General features: G+C 49.4%; 1 protein-coding gene across 1 annotated transcript in view; it reads left to right on the forward strand.

The window, feature by feature from the left end:
* Window positions 1–12,694, forward strand: part of LOC144147297 (uncharacterized) — a 46,343-nt gene extending 33,649 nt beyond the window's left edge. Inside the window, exon 4 of the mRNA XM_077679393.1 lies at window positions 9,377–12,694. Within this exon, the coding sequence (XP_077535519.1) occupies window positions 9,377–9,949 (573 nt within the window). The 3' untranslated portion in view covers window positions 9,950–12,694. The remainder of the gene's footprint in view (window positions 1–9,376) is intronic.
* The last annotated feature ends 2,919 nt before the right edge of the window (window positions 12,695–15,613 follow it).

The raw sequence follows: 15,613 nt of genomic DNA on the forward strand, positions 1-15,613 counted from the left end.
TCGCTCAACAAAAACGAAGGCACAAAGCTCACGGTTACCGAAAGAAAGTAGAAACTACCGCAACATTTCCACGGCTACATGGTAATCCATCTCGTACGCTAGTGCCTTTCTCTTCAAAGCACACGTATCGAAGTATCCCAGCGCTAAGGCTGGAGTGGAAGCAGTAGTCATTGAAGCCAGTGAAGTTATTTAAAGCGGTACAAATGAATAGTAATATTCGTAATAGTTTGATTCCTACTCAGATCACCCGGAGCCATGCGCAGAGCACTGCCAAAAGCGCTCATGTCAGTGTAGCCTGTTCCCAAACTTAGAATCGTCAAATAAGTTTATGTAGCCGTTAGTGCATTTAAGGAGAAATGAATACTAATAATAGTAGTTTTATTCGTACTCAGAACGGGTGGAGCCAAGCGTAGATCGCTGCAAAAAGCGCTCATGCCATTGTAGCCGATATCCAACTTTAGAAGCGTCCGACAAGTTTGCGTAGCTGTTACTGCATCTAAGAACCCAACACATTTGTCTAGACTTCGTTTCATCTCACATGTCCGCCCACAACACCACCAAAACATTCAAAGCACCGAAGCAAACACGACACAAACAACAGGAGGCTGTGTAGTCCAATGCACCGGCTCATTCCACTGACGAGGGAAGCGCCGAGTGGTGGCGCCACCCGTCCAGCTGCCCGGTCCCTATATATTCTCATTGTGAATGTATCGTATCCAGAAAAAGTACAATATAAAGGATAATTTGATGTAAGGGGGTTAGATAAAGTCTGTTTTGACTGTATAGGTGCTATTCGCTGAAACGTTTAGCGGTCAATGTCTTCGCCTGGCAACACTGGAAACGGTCACAGACATGGCCGATGCGCCACGGACACTACCCGCACGCCGAAGAAAAGAAAACACCGGTGTGCGTCATCTGCTCCGTTCCGATCCGATTGTAAACGGCGGCATCAATAGAGATGTTATTAATCGCACTCACATTGAACTCGAGGCGATACATTACATTCATTGAGGTAGAGTTTGTAATGTAAACCATGGTCGCGTGTTTCACAGTCGTGCTTAGCATGGACAAGTACCGCCATCACTCGGAGCCCGACGTAACGAGTGACGGCGCACCACGGCTGGGCTAGAGCGGCGGCACGTGCTGTGTTGATATGGCCTTCACAGCGGCGGCAGTGAGACCAATGCAGCCCCGTCTCAACGTAAAGTTCCGCCACCAACGCACGCACGCTGCTGCTCTAGCCTGGCCGTGGGCGCACTCGCACGGTTGCATGGAGGAGCATAGGGGTGCCTGATATGCGGGCCGTGCGCACAACGTTGCCTAGCAACAGACGCTTGGTCACAGATATGGCGGCGCACACTTGGTTGCCTGCATGCATTCCGCGCTATTGAATATCGGCTATAATGGTGCTAAAAAAAGTTGGGTGGAGAGAAGCGAGACAGGAGGCCACTGTTCCGAACAGCTGCTACTTCCTACTACTACTTCGTCATTTTCTGCATCCTCCCACCTTGGAAGATGCATGGCCAATGCCCAGGTCCTTTTTCTACATCCTCCCTCAGGAAGGTGAAGATCTCAACTCCAGAAAATACAGAACCCCCTGTTAGGCCCACTTATGATGCCTGTGTCTGTCGGTACGTCCTTGATGTAGAAAAGCTTGACTGGCGTCGTAGCTGCCTTCTTATCTGACTCTTCTTGTGTGGATGAAGTTTGCGGTCTTTTTAAAGCTTCTTCCACAGGGTGTTGTGTACTTTGGGTGGCGGATTAACTGGTTAACAAGTGGAATGTCGGTGAATTGTGCTCAAAAGTCTGCGCGGAGTCGTTGGAATACTATCCAAGACGTCTTCCCATAAAGATAGTTGAAAGTGTTATCAGCTGAGTTATCGTCCCTTTAAAAGTGTTACGTGTAAAGCATGGGGCTTTTGCTCTAATTCCTGTGAAGGCCCTTGTTGCTCCAAGATGCACGCATTCATTGGGTCCACTCAGCAGTACATCATGGTGCTTTTTTTGTTGTTACACAGGGACGCGCATGCTTTGCCACTTGATGCATTCCTCCCCGCATCTGACGTACATGCTGCCTCATGTTAGTCCTGTAATAGGGGAACTGAGCATTTCAGTGAGCAGGATAGGGTGGCCCCAAATACAACGCTTACTATACTCGGTGACAACTTAAGGGGGGACGCGGCTTTCAACTTTGGAAAAATGACCAAAACATCGTTTTTTTGAAACCCACATATTCGGCTTCTATGTTTCCTATTCTATGCGTCTGCAAAGTTTTTAGGCTGAAAAGCGTCGCAAAGTGGCATAAAAAAATACTTTTGTCAGGCGCGGTGACAAACTATCAGCGCAAAAGGGCGAAAAAACGGCAATTTTCGGAGCGCTCTATCTCTGCACCGGTGCCACCGGGCGCGGCCATTTTGATATGGTTAGATCGGCCGAGCGATCGTCTTTCCGGTTCCGCTCGTCTCTTTTATCTTCGTTCATTCACAAATGCACAAATGGCAGAAAAGAAACGACGCACAAACGAAGCTAGAAATAGATGCTGAAGCGCTATTGGTCCTCCGGTCGGGGCGCAGAACAACGACCCTCCTGATTGGATGTCACGGGCGCAACGCAAGATGGCGGCCGCCTGAGCTGCGTAGCGAGCGGTTCGAGTTCATTTTCGCCGCTTCGCTCGGCCGAGTTTCTGTTCAATCTGTGGTATTCAACGCGGACGTTATCGCGGTGGGAATGCCGGAGATAACGAGCCAGATTGCGGGAAGTTGTGTGGCTCGAAAGGAAGAGGTCATCGAACGCTTCGTGGTGCGCGTGACTGTACCGTCGCCAGACCCCGGAGGGTGACGCGGTGTGCGCGCTTGCGATAGCGGTTCGTGAAGTGAACTTTTAGTCGGGTTTGCGATGTTTACACGCTTAGTTATTGCTGTGTTTTGACTGTGGGCTCGCTAGCCTTGAGAAAGGAACGGTCGACGCATCAAACGCAGCGGCGTGCACGGCATAGCCGACGCGCATTGGAGCAGCACATGACTGGGCAACCGGTTACGATTGAACGCCAGTAGTTGTAATTAATGCCTGCGACGTTAGATTTAATCTTAAAAGCGACCTGACCAGCCATATCAGGTATAATCAAAGTTCGATATGTCGCGGTAAGCGTGCGCTGCAATGCGCGCGAGCCATATCGCCTTTCTTGCGCAACGTTTCCCGTGCATTTGTAATTTTCATGCAAACAGGTTTGAGTTAGTAATATAGGAATAAAAATGTGTTCTCTGCATTAAAAATGTACGTTACTGTCGCAGCATTTAACAGTGATTTTTTAGTGAAGTTATTGATACCATTGCTGAGGGCAGGGGTTCTCAAGCATGTTGGTCCCAGGGAACCCTGCCAAGTTCCGTTAAGTGCCGAGGAACCCCCCCCCCCCCCCCCCGCCATTTTTCATTCCGTTCATGCTACATTAACGTGCAATAAATTCAAAAGCAAGCAAGGCTATCGTTTTTTTTCCCGTCGACTTTACGCGAATGCGTACGCTAGCGGCACCTATCTCCAAACAGGACAAATGCGCATGGGGGTAATATAAGACCGAGATTCAAGTGCAATAGTTTAACCACGTGGCCCATTTTCGGAGTCTGGCTGGCTACACGCTGCTGGCAAGATTTATTGCGCAGCTCGCGCGTGTTTTGCTCCGAGATGTGCTTACTGACACTCGGGCGTGAGTAATGGAGGTTCCTTAGATCGATCGCACCTCAAGTTCACCATATAAGACTCTCCGACTGTGGAACCAGTGAAAATTTATCAGTGGCTCGCGGAACCCTGAGGAGGGGCCTGCGGAACCCGTAGGTTCCGCTGAACCCACTTTGAGAAACCATGGCTTAGGGCATACTGGCTTTGCTGCGAGAAATATTGGATGCCTTGAATGTCAAAAGTAGTAAAAAAATATGCTCTTGCATTGAAGTTGGGAGTTATGCAGAATACTCTACGAAGCTTCAAAGTAGCTCATTTTCATCCTTGTGGTATGCAAACTTTTGGCAATGAACACCTGCACGTATGAGTACTAAGTTGCTGTGCCAGGCAAGATGATAAAACATAAAAAAAAGCCAAAAATGTTCAAATTTAAGTAAAAAAAAGGCTTAACTTGTTGCCATGGTGACAACACTGCAAAAGGATGCTGTTCAGTGTGATACAGCCAACCAGCTAACCTACTTTGCATTGAAAGCCCATTGAAACCCATCTCCCCCTTCGTTTGGTCTGCAAAGTGGGGTATGTACTTTGCACAGAGGAGCTGAAAATGATGTTTTCTGAAAAGAGAAAGGCTGTAAAAGGCACTCCAATTTCAAGGCAAGGCATTCCAGAAGCCCCATGTTCAAAAGGACATGAAAGGCTACAACCGTGACGACTTTTGATAAGTGAAACCTATGTTGTAACTTCGGAAGCCGTTTTCTCAAAACAGTTTTTTTTTGCCACCTGTGTCGCTTGTACCAGGGATTTCTTTGTGACCGCTGGGTCTATTTTGATTCCGTTTCTTGCATTACATTCCTTGATGAACAGTTCAGGTCGTGACACTCTTGCTTTTCCAGATTTGTTTTTTGTGATTTTTTTATTCAAATAATCGTTCACAGTCAACATGCCTATTGCACATTAACCTCTAACAAAATGAAAACTAAAAAACATTGTGTTGTAACAAAAAAATTCTAAAACTGTCACGACCTCGTCCATTCATTCGGGAATGCAAAGCACTTCGAACAAGATTTCTATCATGTTTTATAAGCCGCTTAGCTCGGTACAAGCGGAACAGAAAGAAAATTTAAAGGAGTACTGACACGAAATTTCTCGCTTTCAGTTTTTATGCTGTAAAGAATACCTATTGGCCCAGTAATTACGAAAATCGAACCGAAAGCCGTCAGCCGCCAACACAGAATTAATTATAGCACGTTTATTGCAACCAATTTCAAATTTGGTCGCCGCGCGGGAAAATGGCCGTTCGAAGGCCAGCCTGCAAGCAGGCAGCCTTACGTCACGGTCTCACCCGTAACGTCAGGGACGTTTTTCTTTCCTCCATGCGTTCGCCGCATCGTCTGCTACGATTGTACATGGTCCGCGACTCGCCCGCGCAGTCGATATGTCGTCTGAATCTTCAGACTCGGATGAGTCACTGCCACCCAACAGACAGAACAACTTTGTTTGGCCAGGCGATTAGGCCGGCGATGTCTTCGCCGTCGTCCGTTTTTTAATATCACTGCGGCTCGAACCGGCGCAGACCGTGATAGCAACAGCTTGTCGCCACTCTTCTAATCAATCTGATCACGAAAAAGAAGCTCTACATGCGAGAAACTAGATGTTAGTGTGTTGAAAATTGTGCTAGGAGTTGTTATCAGAGCTGAATTTAAAAGTGGCGTTCAGATATTTGCCGCGATGGGAAGCCTACGCTGACCGGCAGCGGAGGTTCAGCGCTCCGACCCAGCACTGTCGGCACCACGGTGCGGCGAGCGGCCGAAAGATGGCGCCACCTGCGCGCTAGAATCAAACAGGCCGCGGCAGATGTCTTGGTCACCGATCGCAGAAACGGAAATTATTGCCAAAATAAAGCTTCATATGCAAAAAAGGGGATGATAGTGTGGTGAAAAGTTGTGTAAGAGATGGTCATTCGCAGTTGTACAGATACCAGCGATCAAATAGTCGCCACGATACTAAGTTCCCAACACCAAAGGTGACCCGTGCAACCCCGAGCCTGCTGGCTTGGGCGACAGTTCTTGCGGCCGCCGGCGTGCACGAACTCCACGAAGTCCACATTTAGCGCTGCATGTCGTCGCGTGGAAAATAATGCATCTTGGCGTCGTCGTTGATTTGCTCGGGCAGGCTTCCACGAGCAGTACTTCGCATACCGCGAGCTTGCCATAGCACAACTTGGGCGAGCTCGGCGACGCGCACCGCCGTGTCGCCGCGGTGCCCGTCGACATCGCGCACCACGCCGTTTTCGGCACCAGTGTCGAACACCATGCGCCGGCAACGAACTGAAAAGCAAAGACGTCGAACACGCAACGTTTACAAGCATTGCTCACACAGCTACGCCCACGTCTCCTGCCCAAACGAATACCACCGACAACAGCAGCGCAGGATATCATTTCCGGTTCTGAAAACGACTATATGACGTCACCCTGAACCGGCCAGACACGTAGGCCAATGTTTCGTCACGCCGAAATCGATTGCGCTAGTGCTGCCGATTTGTGGAAGCTCGCGGACTGGACAATCAAAATCGATTTTAGATGTGATTCCGGCCTCGGATCGCTGCAAAAATTTCTGTGAGGCATCTGTACAAACTACTGAAGCCAATTATATCATTTTTTAGGTATCAAAATTTGGTGTCAGTACCCCTTTAATACATACAAAAGTTTTCAAAATATTAGTTTGAAATTTTTATGGTGTTATCACGGAAGTATTTCCAGTTGCTGTGCCAATTTTCATCAAAATCCACAAAGAAATAAAAAAGTTGATTTTGAAAGCCACGTCCCTTTTTTAAGAACGGCTCCGGAAGTTGCCACTGTGCCTTATCACCATAGCCGGATGTTTCTCCGCGTGGCGCAAGTAGGGCGTCACTGGGGATATTTTGAACATGGCGTGAGCCATTTCCGTGATTTTTTGGTCTTAATATGCTTATAAACGACTCCAGTGACGATAAACAAACTGTGTGAGACAAGGCAGACGGTATCACGCATTCATAGCAAACCCCTTTCAAAACGCGCGCGCACTGACATCATGGGTCCGGCGCTTTGGCGGAGTGATACACTACATGAGGTGGTGCCGTTCTTGAGTTGTAACCGAGTATAATAACAATTTTTGGAATTTCCACTAATTACTGGCAGCTCCCGTGCGTTTCTTGCGCGGAGCACTGTTGTGACACGGCTCCTTTCATGGCTGGTTCATGTAGAGAAGGCTTAGCATTACCGCAGTTTTTTGGTCACTGAGTTAACAAGCTGCATTGACAAAGATTCCTAGTGCATTTTTTCACCACACTGTTTTCCCCCTTCAGGCACTGGTAACTTCGTACGTGGATCATTTTTGCCTGCAGAAAACGCTTCATGCTTTTCAGCAGTGTCCATTTTTCAAGTGCTAGTTTGACTGGCAATGAGGATTCACAGGGGAACAAGGAAAAACTGAAGTTTTTGCATGTTTGCGCAACCCCTGCATTATGCGCAGGTGTAATAGCCGGTGGGTGGCGTTGCGAACACGTACTCTGGTAATTTCTTTTTAGGGTCCTTGTAAGGTTAAGGCGAAAGTAACCACAGTGATCACAGTTTGAGGGGCCATTCCGCGCCCTCAGCGCACCGCTGAAGCTGTTACCTGTTGGTGGCAGTTGTTGACAGTGCAGGGAATATTCTGCTATCACTGATTAGTTTGACATACGACGGGGTTGCTGCATTTGCGTGTGAAAAAGTTTCTTCGCTTACTTTTGCAAGATATCAACGTTTCGATGGAGCCAGTCGTGCCTATTTGCAGCAATTATCCGTGTACACTCCCTTTGTCAAAATTTTCTAGGCCTATCCTAAGCCTACCCTACCACAAAGAATTTAGAGAAGAATACGCTTTACCTTTAAACGTGACAAAAACATTGACAGCTCTCTGGCATAAACCGTTCAGCCTTGCTCTAGATGTAAGCTTCTACATTGAATTCTTTTGTGGCCTGCTCACCTTTGGCTTGGCCTTAAAAAATTTTGACAGGCTGTACGTGCTATTGCAGCAGTTTTGATATCTCGTGCACTGCCGGGTATAAAATTGTGCTTTATTTAGGCAAAGGTTATTTACGTGGGTTTGTGGCACTGGCAAAGGCTCGGATTTCAAAACTGCACATATTAACCACGCAGCGAGTCCTGCAGCGACGCTGGTCGCGCGAGTTATATGCAATCCGACTGTTACGCTGCCATTGTTCGCTGTGGCTACGGTACCAAAAATAAAGCTAAAGATTTCCGGTGTTTACAGGTTACTGAAGTTCGCTTTAGTCCTGTGCTTTTATCGCATAGAGCTTCGGCAAAATTTGAAAGCGTGAGGGATGAAACTTTCATCGCGTAAATACAGGCTGATCTTTAGGATTCTGTCTAATCCAGCTTACTTCAAGTTCGCAGGTGCCGCCACTCAATATCATTTGGGAAGCTCCGATTTCCGAATTCGTTGCACTCCTGGAAATGTCCCACCCGTTACCACTTGAATGTTGTGTGGCAAAGTCTTAGTTCAGTCTGCTGTGTTCCCACTTTGCGAGAGGCATGTTGCATTCATTGGAAAACAGCTTAGACGGCTGTCCAGTTTAAGTAACCCAGTTAATCAATGAAGACATCCGGCAGCTGCGTTGTTGTTGTGTAGCCTGCATGCCTTTTTTTTGCTGGCCAAGCTGACATGTTCGAGGGGCGCTGGAAGCAGCTGCGGGAGCGTTTTCGCCTCTCTGTCTCTCTGTAGCTGTTGGGGGTAATTACTGCATTAGTGCACGCAAGGCGTGGGTGCGTGTTGGTCGGCGGGGTTACGTGTTTGCTGTGAGGTCAGTCGTGGGGCCAGAGATGAGTAGGCAAAGGTGCACCGCAGTGCCTGGATGGAGAAGTTGTGCCGCCCAAGGTTCGCAGCAAGATTCAAATTTGTTGCGCGTCTATAGTGTCGCCACGACGGCGGATATATGGGACGAGGGACTGACAGCTCCTTTTGTAATGCACATGCTGCTTTGACAAAGGTGGCAGTTTCGTCATCGCTGTGCGTAATGTTGGCGCGTGTTGTAGGAGCAATACTTTAGGGAGGCTGGCCTTCGGGCCAGTGCTCAGAGTTGCTATCAGTTGGTTTTTGTTAGTGATGCGCTTGTGCTTTGATGGAGTTTGAGTGAGAGTGTGGATCAAGTTATTGTTTGTGTATAAAACTTGAAGCTGCGAAAATATACTGCCGACGCCACTGGATTCCGCGGGAGCCTAGTTTCGGCAACGCAGCGCGCAGGTCTCGTCTGCCCCCTGCGTGTTCCCAGTGCTGCCCTGTGGTGGCTTCGGCAATATAGCAACCTCTTTTCATAGCGTTACATTGGAGTTTCGTAATGCAATGGGAGGAGGTAAAGTGCATGATGTACTGTAGTGTTCTTTAATTTTTTTTGATGTTCCTTAAAAAGTCCTTGATTTTTTTTTTTTTTGAGAACCTGTTAGAACCCTGCCAGGTATAGCTTCGGTGCATTGAAGCCCACAATGAAATTTGGACAATGGTGCTGGTAGGCCACATTAGTTAACGGCGTTCCTAGCGCCCTGCTTTTGGTACTCATAAGAATTTGGAATTGGGCGCCAGTTTTGTTTTATATATCACTTACGACCAGCCTCTCTCTGCGGGAGTCACTTAGTTGCATGTGCATTTGCTCTTCCACCTCCCGCAACAGGAAACATCGCGGCGGACCCCTGCCAAGCAGGCGCGTGGTGCAGCCAAGAAGGGGCCTGCCCCAAAGCGAGGCAAGAAGGCACAGCGGGAGGAGGAGGAGGAGGATGAGGAGGAAGAGGAGGAGGAGGAGGCGGCAGCTGCGGCATCGTCGGAAGATGCCTCTGCAACTGCTGCCGCTGCGACCGACAACAAAGAGGAGGAAAAGAAGCCCGCAGCTGAGCCGGCTACCAACAAGGACGGTGATCAGCAGGACGCTGCCGACGAGGAGATGAACAACGACGAGGACAGCAAGGACAAGGTGCGGCAAGCGGCCCCCGAGCCCGCTGCGACGGCTGCGCCTGAGAAGAAGAAGGAAGAGTCACCGAAGGCAGTGGTGAACAACAAGGAGGACAGCAGCAGCAGCAGCAGCAAGCCAAATGCGGAAAAGGCGGCCGCCGGCGACCATGCGGCCGAAAGCAAGGCGCCCGAGCCCGAACCGCCGGCTGCGAAGGAGAACGCGGTGGCGGGGGACAGTGCGCCGGCGGCGGCGGCTGCGGCGCCGGCTGTGAAGCCGCCGGAAGAGGTGGCCGCTTAGTGTGGAGCGCGCGTGGGCGGCTGCACACACTCTTCTCAGCATCACACCTCCTCTTTGTGACATCCCAGTGTGACGGCCCACAGCACGAGTGCCCGAGCCGATGGTTGGCTCCCCCCTTCCTGGCACGCCAAGGCAGGGACTGGAGGGGTTCCGGCCCTTACGTCCCCTTGGTGGCCATTGCGCAGGTACTGCTCACTGTGATCAAGACAGTTGATCTCGGGTCAAGGGGTTGGTTTCCCTCATCTTTATCTGCCTTGTCCTGCCAGGAAGGGGCTTGGGGGAGGGGGGGTGGGTAGCAGGGATTGTGCGGGGACATCATGGCAATGAGTCCCTAATTTAACTTGTTTTCAGGGTCCCTTCAGGAGCGTGAGGAGGCTCTGGGAAAGCTTGGGTTCCACATTGGGTCGGCGTTGAACAAAACGGGAAAACCACTCGTGGGCTTTTTTTTTACAGTTTGCTTCATTGGCTGCAGGATGGCCACTCTCGCCCTAACTTGTGCGCAGAAATTTTTAAGTCTGCATTGTCATTTTCTCGGCTTGCTCGCAGGTGAGCTTATCTTGAATGTATGTATGGGCTTAATCCCAAACCATTGGTCTGCAGGTCACCTCCCCCTGGCACTGATTGACAAGTTTGCATAACTGCGGGATGTTTCAGCTTCATCCACCTTACCGTGTACCAGAAAACCATGCGCATTTTTCCCTTTTTTTGCTCCCAAGTGTCGCGGGGCAGGGATTTAGGAGTGTGAGGGGTGTGATGCAAGTGTGAGTGGTGTTTTTGTTTTCGGTGTTTTTTTAAACAAGTGCAGTGTGTAGCTTGACACTTGCAGGTGTCTGTCTACCTCCCTGGTGTTGTCAGTCACCGTGATGCAGAAACAGCCCCCCCTTTTGAGACGAAGCGTGGTGGAGTTGTCACTTGAAAGCGGAAGTTCCAGAGAAATTGTGCAACCGGCGACCACTAATGCTGATGCTGAGAGTCCATTTCAGAGAATTATATCATAATCACTTTGTCTCCTCTTTCTGTGGTCTTATTTTTCTGTTCGGTAGTCATTGAAGCTCTCTCGGGAGACCATCAAACACGCCCGCACTATGTTTGTCTGCTCGTTTTGTAACAACAGTGCTTAAAAGTGGTGGTTTGTTTTTGTGACAACAGTGCTTAGAAACAGTGATTCTGGCTACTTGCTGCTCAGGACTAATGTGTGTATGAATAAAGCTTAGAGAAAATTTTTGGTCCCAATTGTAAACTGATGCTGCTTTAGCCAGTAGTGGGGGAACGTGTTTCGTTGTTGGCTTGATTGCATTTTTAAGTTCGCCCTCACTTTATGCCTCATCCACCTTGTGTTTGTTGCCGTACACTGTAAATACGTGCATTTTCTTCCGCTTCGTATCAGTGCACGTCGGCCGTAATAACATTTGGTTTGCACTTCAGTCGTTCCCAGAGTTCTTTTGTCGACACGATCCGTACTAAGTGCATGTTAATTGCACGCATAGTTTTTTAACTTTCGAATTTGCCAGGATGTAATCACCTTGTTTTGGAGTCGGAGGCCGTTATCTGTCAGGTACGGAGTGAGGAGGATTTTGTGGGCAGACGATGGCCCAGCGAGCTCAAGCGTGTGGTCGGCTGTCTAATCCGTCTGGTGGTTGTTGTGTGATGGGTGCTTTTTAGCCGCGGTCAGGAGTTGCGGTGTGGTTGGCTCCGCTCCAGGGCTTTCTTGTCTCCCTGGAGTTTTGTGGATCCGCCCTCCGGCAATGCCAGCCTAGTCCGGGTACGAGACTACTCCGGAGAGCATGTTTGTATGCAGTATGTGCAAGAAGTGTCGGAGGTTTGAGATGTGACCGGCGCTTGTGGGGTTCGCCTTTTCTGAGCCTGCGGGTGTGCCGGCTGGCGTCGTCGGCTCTCTGCGACGGCAGAGCTATGCGGGGCATGTTCCAAAAGTGTGCTGCAGGTGTCCCGGGGCAGTCCGGATCGGCAGCGGCTGTCTGTGAAGTTGCGTGTGCCAATTGTCACTGTGAATGCTGTCGGGTGTTTTCAGAGAATGGACTGTCAGCAGACGGCACGTGTGTTTTGGTACGACAAGCCCCCCTTGTAGCTAGGTTTTTTTCCAACCATTCTGTTCAGCAAGGAGGCAGCGTACATCGCTGTGATGTAGTGTTGGTTCATCTGCCGGCTGTTCTGCACTGCAGTACTCATGGCAGTTGGGGTAGACTAGCTTGGCCGCTTTCGGTTCTTTGCTTTCGGCACTCGATACAAACTTGTTTGCGTTAGTCTCAATGCTATTTCACAACTAAAAAAGAATTAATAGCCCTGCTTGACTTCTTTTGGATTAGTTTCAGGGGAATTGCAGAATCAAGAACAATTGATAGGCCCTGACTGTGTCATTAGGCGTTGCCTAGGAGTCAATAGGTCGGTGTCTGTTGAAAGACTTGCGGCTGGTCTTAGCAAGGAGCAATTTTTTTAACTAAGCCAAGGCTGCACTTCGTGGGTACTGTGCTGACAAGGGAGCCGTTTTTAGATTAGGTCGTTGAAGCTTGCTGTTCACAGAGAGAAACCACTTGGTCCTTGCCTTCCCCCCGAGCATTTCCCCGGCAGCACGTCGCATGAGGGTGTTGCCGTGTCGCATTTTGCCGTATTCTTTTTCTCACCACAGTTGTGCTTTTGTAGCTGCCTTCACTCCATATCTTCCCCCTCATTTTCTTCACTTCATGATGATGGCGAGTGTAAATCCACAATAAAGCAATTTCCATCAAATGTTGCCTTTGTCGATAACTGTCACACGTGCATGCTGGTCGTCCAGACTAGTGCAACTAAATAAGCTACGCTGAAGAGTACCGACACTGATGCACGGCGGCAGCCATTTTGGTGCCGGACGCTAGGGTGGCCAGCTCTATGCGCCCTACTGCGGCTGACATTGACGGAAGGAGCTCTATGCGCCCTACTGCGGCTGACATTGACGGAAGGAATTGGTCTGGGAGCCGCCGGGCAACCATGGCAGCCGTGTTTACTTTTCGGAGATTTAGTGACAGCGCTCAGGCTCGGTTACGCTAGCGAGCTTATTTAGTGGCTCGGGAACCGCTAGAGCCATTAAGCTACGCATTTTAAGTGGTGGTAGGTTACGCTAGGCCACTGTTCTTGTCCAGCGGGAAGCGATGCAGGCGTTTCCCACCTTCCCGCCGGTTGAAACAGTCCAGTACAGAGCAGCACGGCATCGCTACTCTGTCTCGGTGCTTGAACACTCACTCTCAACAACGTGTACAGCCGCACTGCGCTCTCGAAATCGCGACTTATCGAAGAGCGCGCGCACGGCAACACAGGCACCAAAATAGCGCCCATGCGTCTTCCCGGGGTAAACAAATGTCTCGTGACGCGGTTCGACCAATGGCCACTGTTGGCAGCTTACAACAATGACAGAAAAGAGTGCCGATACTCTGAAACCTCTTTTAGTGGTTCTATTCCAGACGTACCTCTACACAGGTGTCTTGATTGCTAAGCTTGTCTGCTCTTTGGCTTCTGCCCGAGAGGGGTCGGCAATACTAGACTACAGAATCGTCATACGATTTAATGCAGGTGCTGGCCATTTGAAGCCAAGTGCCAACCAAATTAATTCGGCTGTCGGAAGGTTGTTCAGGAGTGTTTTGTGCAGTATTAGGTGCAGCTTTGGACTTTGTTGCACATGGTGTGGTGGAAACGTGGTTTTTTTATCCATTAAGGCCCAGCCACACGCACGCGTAAAACCGACGTACTCGCGCAATGACGTAAACTGGCGTAAGCGCGTAAGGAACCGGCGTACGCGGAATGCATTGGTACGCGCTTGTTACGCCCAAGCAGAGTCCTTCAATGCTTTTCTGGTCACGAAACTTCTCCGTAACGCCATGGGAGAGCTTCATATGGGGACCAAAGCTCCCGCGCGGTGGCGCTACGAGTCCGATGAAAACTCTATGGGTGAAGGTAGAGTTCATGTATATAGCTTCCGCAGAAGCTATATACAGGAACTCTAGGTGAAGGCGGCTTGAACGGCGGCGGCCGCATTTGCAGTGCGTTGGAGCGCGAGCTTGCTGGTGTTTGTTGTGTGATACTGCTTTCTACACTAATCACGAAGGGCAAATTATGTGAACTACCATGCCTCTGACGTCTTGTGTTCATGGTTGCCGCTCTGGCTATCGGAGTACAACGGAAAAGGCTTCGTTGTTCTGCCTCCCAAGCGACCGCGACCAACGCGACAGGTGGAAGCGAGCCATTCCACGACAGGAGAAGGACGATTTCAGCTTCGAGTCAAAGGCCGTTCGTGTGTGCGAGAAACATTTCGACCCTACGGAATTTATTCGAGCCGATGAGTTCAACATAAATGGGCAATCTGTGCTGCAGCGCGAGAAGCTCAAGCTCCGCGTCGATGCCATACCCCAGATATTTGAAAACCTGCCGGCGTATTTTACGAAGCCCAAGCCACGGTCGCGCTCACAACGAGAAAATCGTCTGCAAAATGTCGCGTTTAGGTGCTGAACAACGATGGGACTGCAGCTACTGTGATTTTGGTTATCCAATCACATTTTGAATTTGGAAAGCGGAGCATGGGTATCTTTGCCTGCATATACATATTTTTTGAACTTGACCGCCGCGCTTGACCAGGGGCTAAGGCGTTGTGCGCAGGTTCCCAGCCACTTTTCTGATGGAGGCGAAAAAAGAAAACGCTTGTGTGTTCGAGATTTCGGCACAAGTTTAAGATACCTGAGTGGTTTAAAGGAGCCATGAAGAGAAAATACAACTTCGTTTAATTTGAAAGAACTAGGATTCAGTATCGCACTCAGCTACATTACAGTCACAAAAGATGTTTTTTAACGAAAAAAAAGCAAGAAGTATTTAAAAACTTTCAACTTTTGCGCCACAGTGACGTGTTATGAGCAAGAATGACGTCATACGGGCCAACAATAAAACAATTTTAAGTGCGTTAACTGCACGTTAGCATTCAAGTGATGCGGTAAAATGGAGCTAGAGGCCCCATTACAGACGTCCAGTCATGTGTCGTCGCGACAGGTCAGTTAGGCAGCCACCAATCGCACAAAAGGTTCCGTGACGTCATAGAAAAGTTGCGGGAAATCGGCTAGGGGGTCGCGACTGCTTCACACGTTTTCTTTAATAGGGAGTTTTAGTATAGCGGAAAGCACCACTTTAGCGCGCCCGGGCACGCTAACCGTAGCATAACGAGGCGCTATCCGTTCGCGATTGCGGCCCGCAAAACGTTAACGCTACAGCTAAAACGCTATACTAAAACTCTCTAATATCTCCGTTATTTTTTCGAAGATTGCGATGATATTGGTATCATTGTTATCGGGACTAAGCAGTCTTTCTAATAAACCCAACTTGTATTTTGTCTTCATGGCTCCTTTAAATTAATCCGGATCGCTACACTACGGCGCGCGCCCCATTGCCGGTGTAGCGTCGGCACGTTAAACCTCATAATGAATCAATCAATGTTTTTTAACTTTCCGTTTGGGTGGGAGGGATGTGACAGGCACTGAGCGGGCGAATTTTTATCTGTCGACACCCTATGCCTATGAGGACAGCCGAGAAAGCCTCTCAAGGCTGTAGCATTTACTCCTTCCCTGGCCCCTCCGCGCGCAATTATGCTGCTTCCATTTTGGGAGCGTTTTTTCCCTGCTGTCCACGCTCACT

The sequence above is a fragment of the Haemaphysalis longicornis genome, unplaced genomic scaffold (genome assembly GCF_048455015.1).
Source record: "Haemaphysalis longicornis isolate Haplotype H1 unplaced genomic scaffold, Haemaphysalis longicornis Haplotype H1 scaffold_7, whole genome shotgun sequence".
Taxonomy (NCBI): domain Eukaryota; kingdom Metazoa; phylum Arthropoda; class Arachnida; order Ixodida; family Ixodidae; genus Haemaphysalis; species Haemaphysalis longicornis.